A 21,290-nucleotide genomic window follows, 5' to 3' on the forward strand; every position below is an offset into this window, starting at 1 on the left:
ACAATTCGGGCTTTTTAACGAGCTGAGTCTCATTTTTGTACTTTTTGCCATTGGGCGCATCGGTTATTCTATCGCTTACCTCACCGGCTTCATTTTAGAGATTTTGGACATGAGATCACGGTTTCCAGCGGGGTCTCACGGGGCAGCCGAACATGAGTGGTAGACATGTTTCAGCAAGTGCGGTTCAACCCAGCTGTCCTCGTAATAGTCAGGCGAATATTCAGCATTGGCAGCAGGTTTACTGGGGTTTGGATTTTACACATTAGCTTGTGTAAAGGGGATTCACGTACACTATATACAAAACTGCATGTGCGCACAAGGATGTGTGTGGGAAGTATAGCTGGTCATTCCTGCAAGCTGAACCAGAGAGTAGCAGCTCAGCAATGCAACTGATGATACTGGACACTTCAGGGAAAAAAGATCACTTTCAAGTGTCTGGGTAGCATGGTGGTCTATTCCATTGCCTACCAACACGGGGCTCGCCAGGTCGAATCCCCGTGTTACCTCCGGCTTGGTCGGGCGTCCCTTCAGACACAATTGGCCGTGTCTGCGGGTGGGAAGCCAGATGTGGGTGTATGTCCTGGTCGCTGCACTAGTGCCTCCTCTGGTCAGTCTGGGTACCTGTTCAGGGGGGAGGGGTAACTGACGGGAATAGTGTGATCCTCCCACGCGCTATGTCCCCCTGGCGAAACTCCTCACTGTCAGGTGAAAAGAAGCGGCTGGCGACTCCACATGTATCGGAGGAGGCATGTGGTAGTCTGCAGCCCTCCCCGGATTGGCAAAGGGGGTGGAGCAGTGTTTTTACTTTGAAATACAGGTATGTGGTTTAGATAATTGGGTTAATTTGGACTTTTTCAAACACGTCTGACCCCAAACGTCGCTGTGGTTAAGTTGTGTCTAGCGGTGTATAAAACAATATCATAACCGATATGCACGATAGCGAAACCAAGAGGAAGACCAAGGTTGTAAATTATCCTTCAACATAACCTGCATTTCTATGGGCTGTGGAGAAAACCAGAACTACTTGGAAGACTACCATAGGGGAGGGCTAGGATAAAACCGAGGACCCCCTCCCCCCCTTTTTCTCCCCAATTGTATCCGGCCAAGTACCCCACTCATCCGAGCCATCCCGGTCACTGCTCCACCCCCTCTGCCGATCCGGGGAGGGCTGCAGACTACCACATGCCTCCTCCGATACATGTGGAGTTGCCAGCCGCTTCTTTTCACCTGACAGTGAGGAGTTTCACCAGGGGGACGTAGCGCGTGGGAGGATCACGCTATTCCCCCCAGTTCCCCCTTACCCCTGAACAGGCGCCCTGACCGACCAGAGGAGGCACTACTGCAGCAACCGGGACACATACCCACATCTGGCTTCCCACCTGCAGACACGGCCAACTGTGTCTGTAGGGACGCCCGACCAAGCTGGAGGTAACACGGGGATTTGAACCGCCGATCCCTGTGTTCGTAGGCAACGGAATAGACCGCTACGCTACCCGGACGCCTGCACTATGTATTTTTTTAATGCGTATGACAAACTTGAACTCGGTAACTGTCTGAAATTCTGTCTAGTCTAGTGCATATAGTATTTACAGCCACTGGTCCTCTGTTTTGTTTTTTGGTGGGGTAAATATAGCGTTTGATGCCTTCAAGGAAATTCAGTATCACAACTCCATTTTAAGTTGACCATTTAAAAGCCTGTGTTACATCAGCTGATAGTTCAATTCTCAAAGTTTGGGGCCAAATGTGTACTTACGTGGATTGTAGACCAGTAGTTTGGCCCTCATGCCAGCCAGCTGGTGCTCTCCCACAGTGCACTCCACCAACCAGGTGCCCACCGTGGACGGTCTCATCTCCACCGTGCCAAACACACCTGCAAACAGGAAGACTGGTGAGACCAACGCCCTTCATGAATGTGACAGTAACATCAAGAAAGGGGGATAACGAGTTTTTGCAGACATCTCATCTCATCTCATCTCATCATCAGGCACTTCTCCGGGATTGGATCGCGGTGGCAGCAAGCTAAGTAGGGCACTCCAGACGTCCTTCTCCCCAGCAACATCCTCCAGCTCCTCCTGGGGGATCCCAAGGCGTTCCCAGGCCAGATTGGACATGTAGTCCCTCCAGCAAGTTCTGGGTGTACCCTGGGGTCTCCCCCCAGTTGGCCGTACCCGGTGAACCTCCAAACGAAGGTGCCCAGGAGGCATCCTGATCAGATGCCCAAACCATCTCAACTGGCTCCTTTTGATGTGAAGGAGCAGCAGCTCTACTCCGAGCTCCCTCTGGATGTCCGAGCTCCTCACCCTATCTCTAAGGCTGAGCCCAGACACCCTACGAAGGAAACTCATTTCAGCCGCTTGTATCCATGATCTCACCCTTTCAGTCACTACCCAAAGCTCATGACCACAGGTGAGGACTGGAACGAAGATTGACTGGTAAATTGAGAGCTTTGCCTATTGGCTCAGCTCCCTCTTCACCACAATGGTCCAGTGCAACATCCGCATTACTGCTGATGCTGCACCGATCCACCTTTCAATCTCACTTGTGAATAAGACCCCGAGATACTTGAACTCCTTCACTTCAGGCAAAAACTCATCCCCCACCCGGAGGGAGCAATCCACTATATTCTGGTAGAGAACCATGGCCTCAGACTTGGAGGTGCTGACTCTCATCCCGGCCATTTCACACTCAGCTGCAAACCGCCCCAGTGCACGCCGGAGGTCACGTTCTGATGAATCCAACAAAACCACATCATCTGCGAAGAGCAGAGATGCAATTCTGAGGTTCCCAAAACAGACACACTCCTCACCTTGGCTGCACCTTGAGATCCTGTCCATGAATATCACAAACAGAATCGGAGACAAGGGACAACCTTAGCGGAGTCCAACACCCACCGAAAACATGTTTGACTTTGTGCCAAGAATGCGGACACAGCTGTCACTTTGGTTATAGAAGTTTTTGCAGAAATGTTGGCACACTATTTCACTTTGCAGTGTATTGTGTGAGTGTGTGATGGCTTCTCACAATGAAAGCCACTGTCCGAGTAAAAAGGAGTTGTTGGTCAAAAGCCTTTACCAAATACCTGTCATTTCCTGTTTCCTGTTTCATATTGCACGGGAGCAAAGGATCAGGGAGAGTCTCTCAAAGATAATTGATGAAAGAACAACACATCTTAAATACACACTTCCAGTTAATACTCATATTAGATACATACAATTCTTTACTAATTAAAACTGGCTCTAACAGTGTGTGTGTGCATGGCATCTGTGCGTTTGTCTGTATTTCTTTATAACAAAGAAATGAGGAGGAGGGCGAGAGGGAGAGACTGAAGGACAGGGAAACAGAGACAGAGAGAAAGAGATGGAAAGCGGCAGAGGGACACAGAGGAACTGACACACACACACACACACACAGACACACACACTCACACACACACAGCAGGGGTGTATATTCAGGATATGTATTTATGTGACTTTGTTGTTACCAGGGTAGAGGTTGTAGACCCCCATTCGATGTTCTAGTTCATTCTGAATGCTGAACGGCAAGCCGTGGAAGTGCACGGCATGGTACTCCTTGTCGCTCCCCACATTTAGGAGGTGCCACCGGACCACTTGGTGCTGAGCAACCTGAAGACCAGCAAGTGTCTCCGACACGTACCCATTTATTGCTATAGGGAAGAAAAGTTAAAGTTATTTTCAAGAGCAATAACTGCAGCATTATAAACTCAGCAAAAATCAACTTTGCAGGGGCGGCCGGGTAGCGTAGCGGTCTAATCCATTGCCTACCAACATGGGGATCACTGGTTCGAATCCCCGTGTTACCTCCGGCTTGGTCGGGCATCTCTGCAGACACAATTGGCTGTGTCTGCGGGTGGGAAGCCGGATGTGGGTATGTGTCCTGGTCACTGCACTAGCGCCTCCTTCTGGTCGGTCGAGGTGCCTTTTGGGGGGGGGGGGGGGGAAATAGTGTGATCCTCCTATGCGCTACGTCCCCCTGGTGAAACTCCTCACTGTCAGGTGATAAGAAGCGGCTGGCGACTCCACATGTATCGGAGGAAGCATGTGGTAGTCTGCAGCCCTTCCCGGATCAAAAGAGGGGGTGGAGCAGAGACCGGGACGGCTCAGAAGAGTGGGGTAATTGGCTGGGCACAATTAGGGAGAAAAAGGGGGAGACTATGGCCGGACTCGACGAAGCAGCAATAATTGGCAACGCTGTGTTCGGGAGGGGGGCGGAGTCGGCTTGTGTTCGTCACATAAACGCGTCTCTGTGTGTCGGAAAAAGCAGTGGTTCGGCCTGGAGTCGCCTTGTCACGGAAGTGGCGAGGCGTCTCCTTCGAGACCGCCGGCCAGAGAGATGCAGTTTGCGAACGCATGTAGTACGGGGGTGGGTGTTTGCACTAAGATAGGGATCGATTGGCCACTAAATTGGGAGAAAAAGGGAAAAATCAGAAATACATTTTAAAAAAAAAAGGGGGGGGGGATATAAAAAAAATATATCATCCATCCAATTTTGAACTGCTTATCCTGCTCTCAGGGTCGCAGGGATGCTGGAGCCTATCCCAGCAGTCATTGGGCGGCAGGTGGGGGGACACCCTGGACAAGCCGCCAGGCCATCACACAGGGCTGACACACACACACACACACACACACACACACACACACACACACACACACATTCGCACCTAGGGACAATTTAGTATGGCCGATTCACTTGACCTACATGTCTCTGGACTGTGGGAGGAAACCGGAGCCCCCGGAGGAAACCCACGCAGACACAGGGAGAACATGCAAACTCCACACAGTGGACGACCTGGGACGATCCCAAAGGTTGAAGTAGTCCGGGGCTCGAACCCAAGACATTCTTGCTGTGAGGCGACCGCGCTAACCACTGCGCCACCATGCCGCCCGCTACATACTACATGCTGCATACTAACTACACTGTAATTAGTGGTTGAAATAATTACAAGAATTACAAGAAACTTTTCATGACTATTCAAGCGGCACCCCTTGTCCATATTCATTAACTACTCGTTCTTGTGGTAATAATACACAGCGTGTTATGTCTTCCATCATACATCATATCACACAAATTCTATCACACATTTTGAGTTTCTCCACCTGCAAACTTGTTGGTGGTTTGATACAAGGGGTCTTTGGGGTTGGCGTGGCAGGGTGGGGTGCAGTACTGCTGCAGGTTCTCCTCTATATACCAGCTTTTGGTTTCGTCAAACGTATGAAAGAGCAGGCAATACTCCTGGATGTCAGGCTGCAGGTTCAGACGCCAGTTGAGGGTCCCGGCTTTACAGATGACCAGGGGACCGATCAGACCGGAGTGAATGTCCCTCTCCTGCAAAGTGACCAGAGTGACTGTCACATGACTGTATGTAGAGAGAACGGACCGTTTCTTTCAGCTGCACATACAGGCCAATGAAAAAGCAGAAGACACAACACACTTTGAAATGTGCAGCAAAGCTCATCTCACCTTGTCTTATAAGATCCTTGTAAACACATGTAGATGCAGAGAGCGCTACATAAAAGAGTGCAGGCAAGTCATAAAGAGAATTATTTAGATGCTTATCCATCCATTATCCAAGCCGCTTATCCTGCTGTCAGGGTCGCGGGGATGCTGGAGCCTATCCCAGCAGTCATTGGGCGGCAGGCGGGGTGACACCCTGGACAGGCCGCCAGACTGTCACAGGGCATGATTATTTATTGTAAGTTTGTTCCCCCCCCCCTTTTTCGCCCTCAATTGTACCTGGCCAATCGCCCCGTTCTCTGAGCTGTGTCCCGGTCGCTGCTCCACCCCCTCTGCCGATCCGGGGAGGACTGCAGACTACCACACGCCTCCTCCGATACATGTGGAGTCGCCAGCCGCTTCTTTCCACCTGACAGTGAGGAGTTTCTCCGGGGGGACGTAGCGCGTGGGAGGATCACGCTATCCCCCCCCTCCCACCCAAACAGGCGCCCTGACCGACCAGAGGAGGCGCTAGTGCAGCGACCAGGGCACGTACCCACATCCGGCTTCCCCACCCGCAGACACGGTCAGTTGTGTCTGTAGGGACGCCCAACCAAGCCGGAGGTAACACGGGGTGGGGATTCGAACCAGCGATCCCCGTGTTGGTAGGCAACGGAATAGACCGCCACGCTACCTGGACGACCCTATTTATCAAAAGTGTTAAAGGAAATGTTGAAGTACTTCACAGTGAGTGTGAAAACCGGGAAAAACAGCTATATAAGCAAATACAAACAATTCATGATGCAAAGTCATAAAAATGAAACAATATATATCAAGCAATTCAAACAGGAAAACAGACTTTAACAGTAGACTCTAACGCGTGTGTTATGCAGGTATGCATGCACACACAAACACAAGTACATCTGTGAAACATCACGACAAGCAGAGCTAGGCGTCGGTGACGGCCTCTTCCCCCACCTTGTCCACGGTGGAGTAGTAGGCACCAGCTTTGCAGTCAAACTCTTTACTGGTGGGTCCTTGTGTCCTTGCTATTCTCCAGTTGTAGACCTGGGTCTCCCCGGGGGGCACGGCCTCTCCCGGGACCCCAGCGGGTGCAAAGGAGGCCTGGGTTTGGATGATGCTGGCACCCTGACTCCGGTCATACACTCCTTGGAGGTGGAAAGAGTACGGCCTGGAGGCCATGTTCTTGAAGGTCACCTTGAAACCGACAGAAAAAAAGTTCCTTAAATATTATAACGTCAAACTGAGTTGTTCATGGAGTAAATAACGATCAATCTGATATGAACACCTTGAGATCTGGAAGTTGAGCGTGGTAAAGGAAAACATCACTCAAATACTACATCCCAATGAATGAGTTACACTGGCAGATGTTGTACAGTTGTTCTGCAGAAGTCAGTGAGCAACACAAGTGGTGTAACAAGAATGCCGGATGTTTGTCTCTGACGGTGTCTGGAAGGGAAATACTTCTCCATTGACACCACTCACAGTGAGGAGGTCATTTATCTCGGCTCTGACGATCGGCCCCATGATTCCCAGATGTTCTTGCAGCTCTCCCCTGGTTACAGGCTTAAGGAAGGTCTCGTCCGTGTACGCCCTGAACACCACCTTCTTATACTGTGGGAGGAACTTCCTCATCCCGCGCCGCATGTCCCTAAAGAAAAACAAAGCGGCAAGTCGGTCGGCACATTGGCTTTAAAAATTGCCTTAACTGCTTAAAGTAGAATTCTGTATTCAATTTTCTTTAGTGGTTGTGAAAGACTGATAACTGCCTGACCTATTTTTGTACCTTCAACGCACTACAGTTGAAGCCAAGTGTAGAAATGTTTGGAAGTCGGAATATTATGTAGTAGAGATACTTGTATAAATAAATGTCTGAACCATCCATCCATCCATCCATCCATCCATCCATCCATCCATCCATCCATCATCCACACTGCTTATCCTGCTCTCAGGGTTGCAGCGATGCTGCAGCCTATCCCAGCAGTCATTGGGCGACAGGCGGGGAGACACCCCGGACAGGCTGCCAGGCCATCACAGGGCCGACACACATTCACACCTAGGGACAATTTTAAGATGGCCAATTCACCTGACCTACAAGTCTTTGGACTGTGGGAGGAAACCAGAGAACATGCAAACTCCACACAGAGGACGACCCGGGACGACCCCCAAGGTTGGACTACCCCGGGGCTCGAACCCAGGACCTTCTTGCTGCGAGGCGACCGCGCTAACCACTGGCACCACCGTGCCGCCCACGTCTGAACCAACAAACCAGAATTTCCTAACAATGTACTACCTCAAGTCAGCCAAACTGGAACCAACCCTGGCTCATTAGTTCTATTTGCTGTTACATGAAGTTTTGTGTAATAGCAAATAAAACTAATGAGCAATCTAATTTTTGTGCACCAAGCAGCCAAATGAATCAGGCTTAACCAATGCTGTCTGCAGCTGAATGTGTTGAAAACAGTTTGTATGTTTTTCTCACAAGGCAGCCGCGTAAATGTAGAGCAAGGTATTCTCATCCAGGGGGAGAGACTACAAGTCGTCTCAGAATAAAAACACGAGGAGTACACACAGAGTCAAACCTCGGCTTCAAAAGCCACACAAAGTAAAGTTTAGTTTGGAAAATTTCAGGTTTACCAGACACTTCCTCTTAACTGAGCCAGCAAAGATACACTTCCACCCAATGGCTGTTTCCTACACCATCTATTGTCTGATAAGCTGGCCTCACACACACACTCTACAGTATCAAAACCACTGGGATCACTATACAAACAAGCCCTCTAAACCTTACACAAGAAGCCATTCACTTTTCATCACTGCCATATTATAAAAAAGTATCATCTACTTAGTTAGGAAAACCTCATCAAATATAAAAATGTCTGCCTAGTTTAGAAGATCACGCATGGTTGAGCGCCTCCTCCTCCGTCCAGCTTCCATCCGTTATCTGAACCGCTTATCCTGCTCTCAGGGTCGCGGGGATGATGGAGCCTATCCCAGAAGTCATCGGGCATTGGGAGGGGGGGGGGGGACACCCTGGACAGGCCGCCAGGCCATCACGCTCACGCACACACGCACACGCACACACACACACACACCTAGGGACAATTTGGGATGGCTGATTCACCTGACCTACATGTCTCTGGACTGTGGGAGGAGACCGGAGCACCCGGAGGAAACCCACGCAGACAACATGCAAACTCCACACAGAAGACGACCTTTGGATGACCCCCAAGGTTGGACGACCCCGGAGGTTCGAACTCAGGACCTTCTTGCTGTGAGGCGACCGTGCTAACCACGGCGCCACTGTGCCGCTGCCTCAATAAGTAAATACTTTTGGTAATTAAACAAATCTGTGTTTCAGATGGATGCACTGCATGACTGTGTTTGAGTGATTAGTTGAAAACTTTCTGAATGAATTCATTCACTCTCACAATTAGGTGAAAATAACATTAAGTTGGGTGATGACGAGTGCAATAATTTTTCCTTCTGTTCTGCAGATCTCACCCAACTAACCGTGCAACTGGTTTTTAAACCCACATAGTACATTATCCACTGCAATATCAGTACCCAGTCTTTCCCCTGAAGTAGCTCCAACTCCTTGCCAGTTTTACAGCGTTCAACACATCAAATAAATCCCCATCGTGAACCTGGCAATCTGTCCAGCTTCATCATCTTCAAACCCACCACAAACAGAGCTGCTGGAGGTGCAGCTAGAGGGGACGGCACAGTCCCACTCAGGAGACCTGCATTTAGCCAGGCCGTCTTCTCCTGTACAGCATCTCAGTACCACAATAAACTAGAGCCCCCATCCTATTATTCATTTAAATGTAATGTCAAGAAATGGCTTATTAACAGCCAACAATGTCAACACTGACGCTAGTCGCACACACCTTTAATGTGTTGTTTAACTGTATTGGACATCATGTCTGCTTTTTATCTATATTATTTTCTGTTTTATCTTTTTCTACATTATTTGTATATGCTGTATATATTTTGTTGTTTGCTCGTTTTTCTTGTATTGTATATTAACTATGTTGAACATTTATTTTATATATATATTTAATATATAATATGGGGGTCGTCTCGGGTCGTCCTCTGTGTGGGGTTTGCATGTTCTCCCCGTGTCTGCGTGGGTTTCCTCCGGGTGCCCCGGTTTCCTCCCACAGTCCAAAGACATGTAGGTCAGGTGACTCAGCTGTACTAAATTGTCCCTAGGTGTGTGTGTGTGTGTGTGTGTGTGTGTGTGTGTGTGTGTGTGTGTGTGTGTGTGTGTGTGTGCCTTGTGATGGACTGGCGGCCTGTCTGGTGTGTCTCCCCGCCTGCTGCCCAGTGACTGCTGGAATAGGCTCCAGCATCCCCGCGACCCTGAGAGCAGGATAAGCGGTTTGGATAATGGATGGATGGATATATTAATTTATTATATTTACTGCACATGTTGTATTATTTGTACTATCTTACTATCCTAGGATGCCTAACAACTTCAGGCAAAGGGACTGCCGATGGAAACTAGCCTCTCAGCTAACTCAGGTACATTTACATTTGTTTCGAATGTTGATTAATGTACGTGGTCCCTTCCCAAATAAACGTGTAAAAAAAGAAAGAAAGAAAGAAAAGGCAAGAAGTGACCAGAAAGTGTAAAAAGTTCATCTGACCTGGGTCTGATGAATTGGTGTGGCAGTCTGATCCCATAGTCCCAGATGACTTCCTCTGCAGCGATGTAGTAGCTGCGATATTTGGTGTCTCCGGAACGCAGGTCCAGATCATCCTGACCAAACATGTTTAACGTGTCGTTCTGCTGTGAAACAGTTTGACAGGAGGGTAAAGTGGAGGTTACTCACCGTTTTGGTGCTTAGGTCAAAATCAAACCTAGGTCAACATCACGCTTAGGTCGACGTGAATTCAAAAACACTTGAATGTGGAGGTGTATACAAACACACACACACACACACACACACACACACACACACACACACACACACACACACACACACACACCATACCTCTTGGCTGTAGTCATCATAATCAAAAGACAGAGCAATCCCTGGAGTGGTCTCGTTGTCATCAGTAAAGTTAAAATAATCCAGATAAGGAGACTCGATTATTTGTGGTTGAACGTCAAAGTCTTTGTGGTTTTGCGGACTTGGATTTTGATCTAGTTTTTGTGTCTCAGATGGTTCCAACTTTATCTCCATTAAGCTCTTATCGCTCTCTGCAAGCTCCGCTAGGGGCCCATTATTTTCCCTTGCCACTGCATCTATCCCAGCTTCTCCACTGTCTGTTTCTCCAACCTCCTCATCTCTGTCTACGCTGTCATCATCCACCTGTCGTTTCCGTCTCCCTCCCCCTTGTCCCCCAGGTTCAACCCCATCCTGGACCACAGACGATGTCCGCTCCCCGTCATTTCGGTCCAGTTCATCCAAGATGTCTAGTGGAATTTGTCCGCTGGAGAACGTGCTGACCTTGTCCCCGTGTGATGATGATGTCCCCGCCACCTCCTCCACTTCACATTCTAACTCTCGCTCTGCAGTCCCGGACCCTGCAGTGACATCATTAGCAAAGCTACCAGTGATGTTGGCTGTTTCAGTTGCATTTTGTTTGGTGGGGGGTTTCTTGCACAACCTAACTGATGCAGTGCGATTTTGTGGCCTTCTGCCTCTTGGTGCTATGGGAACTATCTGGTCAAGATAGTCTGCGAGCCCCCCGTCGTCAACTTCACTGTCAACCAAAAAGAGGTCGCCGTTGTCACAGGGCCGGACTGAGTAGTGAATGGTCATCCCACGGCTCCTTAGGCTACCGTCGAAGGCACTGATCTCCCACTCACCTGAGACAAAGTAGATGTACAGATACACAGTGTGAGCAATAGACTGAGTTGATCTGATTGGGTCCATGCCAGGAAGAACACAGAGTATTGTGTGGAGTATTTTCCACACTAATTCAGAGTAGAATGGTGGTTCTCAGCCCTGGTCCTCAGGAACACTCAGCCCTGCTGGCTTTCTATTCTGCTCCCTAATCAGACTTTTTCATGTCAGTTTTTTTTTGGGGGGGGGGGGGGGTTTCATCCTTTTTCTCCCCAGTTGTATCCAGCCAATTACCCCTCTCTTCCGAGATACCCCGGTCGCTGCTCCACCCCCTCTGCCGATCTGGGGAGGGCTGCAGCCTACCACATGCCTCCTCTGATACATGTGGAGTCGCCAGCTGCTTCTTTTCACCTGACAGTGAGGACTTTCACCAGGGGGACGTAGCACGTGGGAGGATCACGCTATTCCCCCCATTTCCCCCTCCCCCCTGAACTGGCGCCCCGACCGACCAGACGAGGCCCTAGTGCAGCGACCAGGACACATACCCACATCCGGCTTCCCATTCGCAGACACGGCCAGTTGGGGCGCCCGACCAAGCCAGAGGTAACACGGGGATTTGAACCCGCGATCCCCGTGATGGTTGGAAACGGAATAGACCGCCACGCCACCCGGATGCCCCAGAAAGACATTTCAGATACGTGCTGTATACGTGTTATATGGTTGGTTCAGTTTAAAATGTGAGGAACAAAAAATGAATAAATAAGAAAGAATAACGAGCTCTCTGCACACCCTGACAGCCCCTCGAGTCATCACCACCCTCCCTGAAGCCTCACCCCCCCCCCACACCAGCATATTCTGCTTTACATCTAAATAAAACAAACAAACAAATAAATAAATAAAGATGAACTTACACACATACCCAGCACTATTTTAGGCTATGGGTCTTGGGCACTGATCAGATCATTACAACACAGGGTTCCTGCTCATTTTTCTTTCTTTTCCACCATTATGAAACTGTGCTGATACACTATTACGCTGCAAACCCTCTCTAATGTGCTTGTGTTATGTTTATGCATGTTATCGCTAAACGCACAACATATAAACAAACAAACAAAACAAAAACACAAGGTTGTTTCGCCGGCGGGACCTCACCGATCAGTTCTGCCTCCATCGGAACGGTCTCGCTGGTCATTGGGAAGAGAGTGAGGACAGACTGGTAGACGTTGTGGTATTTAAAGGGGTTTCCTGTGAAGTAGATGGACAGGAAGTGGCTCTGGGTGCCCACGTTGGCCACGTGCCAGAAGGTGACATCGCTCTGACACATGACAAACTGGCGCCTGCTGAACATGATGCCGTTTACACCTGAGGGCCAACAGACATGCAGATTTAAGTCAAGACAAGTCAATTTTATTTGTATAGCCCAATATCACAAATTACAAATTTGCCTCAAGGGGCTTTACTGAAACACAACATCCTATCCTTGGACCCTCGCATCGGATAAGGAACAACTCCCAAAAAAAAAAAAAAAAACTTTTAACGGGGGGAAAAATAGAAAGAAACCTCAGGGAGAGCAACAGAGGAGGGATCTCTCTCCCAAAATGGACAGACGTGCAATGGATATTGTGTTTACACAATTTACAGAACGCAACACTGAGAGAGGATAACAGAATTATAACGGAATTATAAAATTTTGAAGACTATGATGAGGAGGATGCCAAGCAGTGTCCAGAAGCCACCGGAAAAGCCATGGACCCGAGCCACGCAACCACCATCACCATGTAAAAAAAAAAAAAAAAAAAAACCCCGGATAACAATAATCATATGGCTTTATAAGATATAAAAAAGAAAATGTGACGAGGGGAATGTCAAGCAGCGTCCAGGTAAGATGTAAGATGGTGACAGATGCATAATGACCGAAACCAACGACCGGTTTCATGTGCAAATATGGTCGCCATCTTACAACGCTGTGATTGCAACGTTCCCTAATCCTCTGTGAATAGTACACATGGCTACTGAAACGCTAGTTAATGGCCACGCCCATATTTGCATATGAAACTGGTCGTTGGTTTCGGTCGTTATGCCACTGTATTGTTTATAAGGGTGGGGACACCTGCAGTCAGTTGAGGCTGAAGAGGTCACTTAGAGGAGTGATGAAATGTATCTGTCAATAAACATTGAATCCAGATGAACTGATTCAACCTTCTTTGATTTTCTGGATTACTGAGCATGCATCAGGACAGATGCTGCGTATCATTTAAATTTATTTGAAGTCTCTTGGATTAGTTTTTGTTAATTATCATATTTTCAGTATTTATACTGGTGGTAAATAATGCAGTTGAAACCAGAAAATAGCAGTGGACTTAAACAGCAGACAAGAACAAATGGAAAAACAATCACTTCTAACAACAGCGGTCATTTGCTATGAGAATGGACTATGACACACTCACTGTAAATAACATTGGTGTCATAAAAGTCAGGATTGGTGTGGTCGATTTGGGAGGGGTCCTGACTGTACAGCTGAATGTTTTCTCCGATGTACCAGCTGATGTTCTCGTCGAACACAGCAAACATCAGGCTCCTCTCTTTATCCGGGCCCACCTGTGAAAACAGATCCAGCCGTGTGGCGAAAGAGACGGGATATGAAGTATGTCAGGATCATACTGAATTCACTGAACCGAGCAGCATACATTTTCTGACCAAATGATGTAAACCAGTGTCATTACAGCTAAATATAGTTCACCCAAAGTCATTAAAATTGGACATTAAAATTGGACACATTGTCACAATGGTAACAATCATTAGTTTAGCTGCATTTGCACTCGTATTACAGGATTTTCCATACAATTCCACTTGGATGAGCAAAGCATTACTACTACTACTACTACCACTACTACTACTACTTTCAGCTGCTCCCGTTAGGGGTCGCCACGGCAGATCATCCATTTCCATCTCTTCCTGTCCTCTGCATGTTCTCTCTCACCACATCCATAAACCTCCTCTTTGACCTTCCTCTTTTCCTCTTCCCTGGCAGCTCCATATTCTCCATCAACACTCTTAAAGGAAACATCGCATCTTTGGTGCTCTTTTGTGGCATGAAACCATACTGCTGTTCGCTCCTCTTAACCTAGCTTCTATTACTCTTTCCCATATCTTCATGCTGTGGCTGATCCAACTTTATACCTCTGTAGTTGCTACAGTTCTGCACATCGCCCTTATTCTTGAAAATCGGTACCAGTATGCTTCTCCTCCACTCCTCAGGCATCCCCCCATTTCCCGAGATTGTGTTAAACAATCTAGTTAAAAAACCCCACTGCCATCTCTCCTAAACATCTCCATGCCTCCACAGGTATGTCACCTGGACCAACTGCCTTTCTACTCTTCATCCTCTTCAAAGCTGCCCTCACTTCCTCCTTGCTAATCCACTGCACTTCTCTTTCATTTTCTTCATTCATCAGCCCCTCATAGTACTCCTTCCACCTTCTCAACACACTCTCCTTGCTTGTCAGTACATTTCCATCTCTATCCTTGGTCGTCCTTACCTGCTGCACATCCTTCCCAGGTCGGTCCCTCTGTCTAGCCAATCGGTACAAGTCCTTTTCTCCTTCCTTAGTGTCTAACCTGTCATACAATTCACCATACACCTTTTCCTTTTCCTTTGCTGCCTCTCTTTTCGCTTTACGCTGCATCTCCTTGTACTCCTGTCTACTTTCTTCATCTCTCTTACTATCCCACTTCTTCCTCTGTATACTTTGCTGTACTTCCTCATTCCACCACCAAGTCTCCTTGTCTTCCTTCCTCTGTCCTGATGACACACCAAGTACCTTCCTAGCTGTCTCCCTCACTATTTCTGCAGTGGTTGCCCAGCCATCCAGCAACTCTTCACTACCACCCAGTGCCTGTCTTAACTCCTGCCTGAACTCCACACAACAGTCTTCCTTCTTCAACTTCCACCGTTTGATTTTCGGCTCTGCCTTCACTGTCTTCCTCTTCTTGGTCTCCAAAGTCGTCCTACAGACCACCATCCAATGCGGCCTACCTACGTTCTCCCCTGTCACCACCTCACGGTCTCCAATCCCTTTCAGATCGCGCCTCCTACATAAGATATGGTCCACCTGTGTGCACTTTCCTCCACTCTTGTACGTCACCCTGTGTTCCTCCCTCGTCTTGAAATATGTATTCACCACAGCCATTTCCATCCTTTTCACAAAATCCACCACCATCTGTCCTTCCACATTCCTCTCCTTGACACCATACCTGCCCATCACCTCCTCATCACCACTGTTCCCTTCACCAACATGCCCATTGAAGTCCGCTCCAATCACCACTCTCTCCTCCTTGGGTACCCTCTCCACCACGTCATCCAACTCACTCCAGAATTCTTCTTTCTCTTCCACCTCACACCCAACTTGCGGGGTATATGCGCCAATAACATTCATCAACACACCTTCGATTTCCAGCTTCATAATCCTATTTTTATTTTCATTTTCGTATTTCTTTTATTTTCTTATTGAAAAGCATTTCAATAAGGAGAAATCACACATTTGTGACTGTTTAGCTATCTGTAGTTTGAATCTCCTATTCTGTACATCACTACTGGCGATTATACCCATTGCACATTTACTCAATTACACTTGACATTAAATACACACTATTATGGCCATTCAGCGCTACAATATGCCTGTAGGTTGACACACAGATGTATCTGTTAATTGCTGACTCTCTTAAGTCACTCTGGATAAAAGCCCCTGCTAAATAAAATGTGAACTGTAAATATGTCTGGTGAAGTACGTTTTTATCACATTAGAAAGGAAATCCATCCATCCATCCATTATCCAAACAGCTTATCCTGCTCTCAGGGTCGCGGGGATGCTGGAGCCTATCCCAGCAGTCACTGGGCAGCAGGCGGGGAGACACCCTGGACAGGCTGCCAGGTCATCACAGGGCCGACACACACACACACACACACACACACACACACACACACACACACACACACACACACACACACACCTACACGTCTTTGGACTGTGGGAGGAAACCGGAGCCCCCGGAGGAAACCCACGCAGACACGGGGAGAACATGCAAACTTCACACAGAGGACGACCCGGGACAACCCCCAAGGTTGGACTACCCCGGGGCTCAAACCCAGGACCTTCTTGCTGTGAGGCGACCATGCTAACCACTGTGCCACCATGCTGCCCTACATTAGAATGGAAATATGACTTTTAATTTGGTAATGAACGGATCTTCTTGCATGCACAGACTGCACTTAAGAGAGCACTGATCTATCATAAACATGAAGAGTAAATCCCCCATACAGTACATGGATGCGTACTGAAGACGGTGTCAGGAGGGCTGGATGCGGGTGAGCAGCAGCCAGGAAGACATTACAGCAGCATCACTGGGCATCAGTGTGCAACACAAACTGGATCCCTCCAGTTAAGAAGACGGTCTTAAGAAAGGGCGATTTGATCGGTGTGTACTTCACCATGGCCAAACTGGTCAGCAGTCAGCTTAAGTTTCCTAATCGAAATCCTCCACTCGTGTAAAGATGCATGATATTGAGTTTTTTGAAGATATCCGATAACCGAGTAGTCCCATGGTCATTTTGGCTGATATCAATACCGATACCAATATTTTTCATGTAATTGCAATATGACCATGTGTCTTAAATTCCACCAGTTGGAGTTTATCGATTGCAGTCATACTGTAACTGTGATGCTTGGTGCCGAAAAAAACCCTTTTACCTGTCCTGATTTATTACTAAACACTACACTGATTCCAAGTGTCTCACTGAAGGATATGAACACAGTTTACTTCCATTTAAATGAGGGAAACATGTAACATTTACTTTAGCATACCATTTTCAGACGTCTTTGCTCTTGAATTTGCTCTACAACAGGTTGATCCTTGAAAGCTTCCCTGTAAAATGCGACTATCGTGCTGTTGCCTCAAGTCAAAACTACTTTTTTGTAAATATCGAAAGGGCGAAAATTTGCTCCCTCCAATCATCATAAAAAGTTTTTGAGAAATGCACATAAAGTTGGATACCAACTTAATCCACTCAAAATGGGCTAGTAATTGTCACACTGAAAGAGAAATAACCCACAATGTGGACATTTCTTTGTAGTCTGTGCGTCAATACCTGTCATCGACACAAACTCAAGGGATCACATATCCAACATGATTTTGATAGCTGTTCCGTTATGGATAACAGATTTTTGAAGCATGTATTGGCCGACACCAATAAGCTGACCCTTATATCGTACACCCCAATGTCTATGGATTTGTACATCTGCTTTATCTGTACACTGAAACACATTCGCTGTCGAATACATATTATGAGAGAGCAATAAAGAAGGGCTCTTTCTCACCAGGCGTCCCTTCATATCGATGGCCTCATACTTGCAGATGAGCAGGGTGCCCACTAGTCCCGAGGCCAGGTCCTTCTCTGGGTGAACGGTGCTCTGGTACAGGTGGGTCAGGCACTGGGGGTCTCCCTCCAGGGGCCCGTCTTCAGTGGTCAGCCTCCACATGTAGCTAAATGTCCCGTTAGGCGGCACTCCCATGGAACGCAGATCCCTTTCCTCTGCTGGTGGTTCGCATTCACATTTAAGGCAAAATGGGATATAACACCGTATTAAACGTCTCATTTTGCCCATCGGATCAATGTTAAAGCTGAAAGCCAGGATTTTTCTTCCATGAATAAATACTTCTTTTATCCACAGGGTCAGGTTACATAATAGTAACTAGCAACTTTTTTCCCCCCTTTTTCTCCCCAACTGTACCCGGCCAATCACCCCACTCTTCCGAGCTGTCCCGGTCGCTGCTCCACCCCCTCTGCCGATCCGGGGAGGGCTGCAGACTACCACATGCCTCCTCCGATACATGTGGAGTCGCCAGCCGCTTCTTTTCACCTGACAGTGAGGAGTTTCGCCAGGGGGATGTAGCGCATGGGAGAATCACGCTATTCCCCCCCCCCCCCGAACAGGCACCCCAACCGACCAGAGAAGGCGCTAGTGCAGTGACCGGGACACATACCCACATCCGGCTTGCCCACCCGCAGACACGGCCAATTGTGTCTGCAGGGACGCCCGACCAAGCCAGAGGTAAAACGGGGATTCGAACCGGAGAGCTCCGTGGTGGTAGGCAACGGGACCGCCACGCTACCCAGACACCCTAGAATATATAGTTTTAAAAGCCAACGCCAGCAAGGTAAGAAAAGCCATTATTTCAGAAATCCCCCATTCAAGTTGAATTTTATGTTCATGTTTGTGTTTACCGTTTGTGGATGGCTTTAGTGGATGGATGCTTACAAGGCCATTGGGGTATATATTGTAAGGGCGACTGGCCATGTTCCTGAAAGTAATCTAGAAAACACAATGAGGCCAAAATTAATTCATTATCGGAGCCATAAACAAACGTGTCAACCCTGCCTTGACATATACTACAATTTGTTTATATTCATATTTATTTTTTTCAATAGCTTTGTGTGCCTCTAATAATATGCAAATGTTTGTCTTAAGTATTCTTATTTACACAAAGCACAACCAGTTCCTAACCACACCCCCTAACTTGTATGTCTATGCATTGACATAGAGTTTGTATTGACATGTGGTTGCGGCTCACTCACTTGGAACTGGTCATGGACCGCTCCTTTCAGAAGTGGGCCCATCAGTGTCATGACAGGGTTTTTCCTTTGGGTGAAAGTGTCGTCTGTGTACTCCACATACACCACCTTTTTATACGTATAGCCCAGCCGATGCGGAGCGGAGGGGATGTATTCTGATTGCAGTTCACTGAAGTGACATGGAAAAAAACAAGCCACAGCAAAAGAGGAAAAAGGAGGCAACGGTGACTCAGTGTAGATGACTGTGAAATATTTTTTGACTGTGGTTGAAGATAAACAGAAATTTGTAATCACATGTACTGGTATGACTTAAGAGAAAAATTAATAAAAATGAAATAGAATTAGATAAATGATTTTTTTTAATGTATAGCAGCCTCACCAATTTTTTTTCCAATCGTACTTAATTGCCTTCATTTCAGTTCAATTCACTGCAATTCAATTTGAATTTCAGCTCAACTCAACTCAGTTCGGTTCATTTCAGTTCAGCTTAGCCTCTCTCACCTGTCTGTGGGTGACAAGTGAGGAGCGTAGTCCCAGGTAATCTCCTCAGCAGCGATGTAATGCACCCAGTTGTGCTGAACCCTGCCAGACCTGGCTCCCACATGTGACTTCCTGGGCTGATAGTGCCACATGTTATCCTCGACCCCATTGGCGTATTCCTCATCGTAGTCCCCTTCGTAATCACCGTAGTCCTCATGCTTGACATTACGTAGGTCAGGCCCGGGCAGAGGGACCGGCTTAGGGCAGTCCTCCACCGTGAACATGGCGTTCATACCAGCTGGAGAAGGTAATTTTTGGACCGAGAGTATCGAGAGTAAACTAAAGAGTAAAACTATTGACATTTCAAATTCACCTCTCACTTCCAATTTATCTACTGGACAAAAGTCTTAAATCCCACCATAGTTTGTAGACGGCACATCTGTTTGTGTAATATATGCATAGTGGTTGTGTGACACCACGACAGGTTGAACTGATAGACTAGTCAGCCAAGGCCCAAATACCAGCATCTGCCTTCTGGTTAGTATAAAAAAGGGCTTGTTACATGCCATGATCTGATTACGAAGTTAAAACAATACCCCCCCACCCCCAAATGACAGAAATCAACAAACAACCATTGATTTGTGTTGGCATGTGAGTGGACCGTCCATACCGTGCTGGTGGGCATGTATCTGACAGCTGATGAGGAATTGGCCTTGCTTGACAGGTTTCATTTCTGCAGTAATGAAGGTCATAGGAGTCATCTCCAAGTTCACTTTGCGATGAGCCATCACCTGAAGACCCCCAAAAAAATGTAATTAGTCAATATTAATAATGAAGAAATTATGCCAAATTAGGATGTATTATACATGTATGCCAAAGGAGAGATAATTTGGAGGGCGCTCTTCAGCCACAGCAAGAACAATCATATTGTCCAATCAGTTTCATTAGTTCCTCCAGTTTGTTTTAGGGTTAAAGGGACGATTCCATTTGATGGATTAGTTAATTGTTTGTTTGTTTGTTTGTTTGTTTTTTGTTACAGTCCGGTTCTCTTAAACCTTAAAAAATAGTGTCTTAGTACGTGTGGTACTATGGTGATGGTGTGCATTACCTGGAGAGTGTGATCCTGAAATTGAATGGAATGGATTTCCGGAGCTGTGCCCATTCCAATCAGATGCCAGAACACATAATCACGACCGTTACACAAGGTCAAACCTAAAGTAAAGACACACACACACACACACACAAAGATTTATATTAATCAACATCCTACTTCTCCATCCCCAGAGCCTCAAATTAACCCCTTCCCTAAACATAACCCAATTCATAATTGTAATCTTAACTGTAAAATGAACAACCCCCCCCACCCCCAAATAACCCAAAGTTAAACTTAACCTTAACTCCCTTTTCTAAACCTTAACTCCCTTTTCTACTATTTTCTCTCGTTCCCTGCTTCACCCACCATGTGCTACAACGACATCCCTGTCATTCAAGGTTATTGAAAAAAAAATCAAATCCGACAATGCAACCCTGAGAATCTCTGCTCACTCAGGAAAGCCTGCTCTACTCACTCCTCCTTTACTTTTGGCTTATGGAATTGCCAATCGGCTGTAAATAAAACAGAATTTATCCAAGCAGTCGCTAATCTGTCAGACATTCGGGTACTAGGTCTGACCGAAACCCGGATATGTCCAAAAACACTGCCACACTAGCCGCACTCTCTGTTGACTCTGTTTTCTCACACACCCCGTTCTGTTGGGTGTGGGGGCAGTATGGGTGTCCTAATTTCCAAAGACTGGAAATTCACTAAGCTTTCTCCTCTAAGCAACAAATCCTCCTTGGAATACCATGCAATCATGGTTACTGCTCCTATTAAGCTATTTATGGTTGTCATATACCACCCACCAGGGTGT

At 47.2% G+C, this 21,290-nt stretch overlaps 1 protein-coding gene across 3 annotated transcripts in view; it reads right to left on the minus strand.

Annotated features, from left to right (window-relative positions):
• f8 (coagulation factor VIII, procoagulant component) overlaps positions 1–21,290 on the minus strand; it is a 53,895-nt gene that overhangs the window by 17,545 nt on the left and 15,060 nt on the right. For 2 of the 3 annotated variants that reach the window (XM_056274937.1, XM_056274928.1), the window contains exons 6-20: positions 20,489–20,592; positions 20,051–20,171; positions 19,402–19,678; positions 18,904–19,069; positions 18,553–18,640; positions 17,645–17,862; positions 13,718–13,868; positions 12,418–12,632; positions 10,473–11,288; positions 10,125–10,267; positions 6,958–7,123; positions 6,430–6,669; positions 5,115–5,343; positions 3,482–3,664; positions 1,754–1,870 (exon numbers count right to left, since the gene is read on the minus strand). In XM_056274937.1, the coding sequence (XP_056130912.1) occupies positions 1,754–1,870; positions 3,482–3,664; positions 5,115–5,343; positions 6,430–6,669; positions 6,958–7,123; positions 10,125–10,267; positions 10,473–11,288; positions 12,418–12,632; positions 13,718–13,868; positions 17,645–17,862; positions 18,553–18,640; positions 18,904–19,069; positions 19,402–19,678; positions 20,051–20,171; positions 20,489–20,592 (3,234 nt within the window). The remainder of the gene's footprint in view (positions 1–1,753; positions 1,871–3,481; positions 3,665–5,114; positions 5,344–6,429; positions 6,670–6,957; positions 7,124–10,124; positions 10,268–10,472; positions 11,289–12,417; positions 12,633–13,717; positions 13,869–17,644; positions 17,863–18,552; positions 18,641–18,903; positions 19,070–19,401; positions 19,679–20,050; positions 20,172–20,488; positions 20,593–21,290) is intronic. The other variant, XM_056274944.1, reaches the window with a different exon arrangement.

Source organism: Lampris incognitus, chromosome 1 (genome assembly GCF_029633865.1).
Source record: "Lampris incognitus isolate fLamInc1 chromosome 1, fLamInc1.hap2, whole genome shotgun sequence".
Classification (NCBI taxonomy): domain Eukaryota; kingdom Metazoa; phylum Chordata; class Actinopteri; order Lampriformes; family Lampridae; genus Lampris; species Lampris incognitus.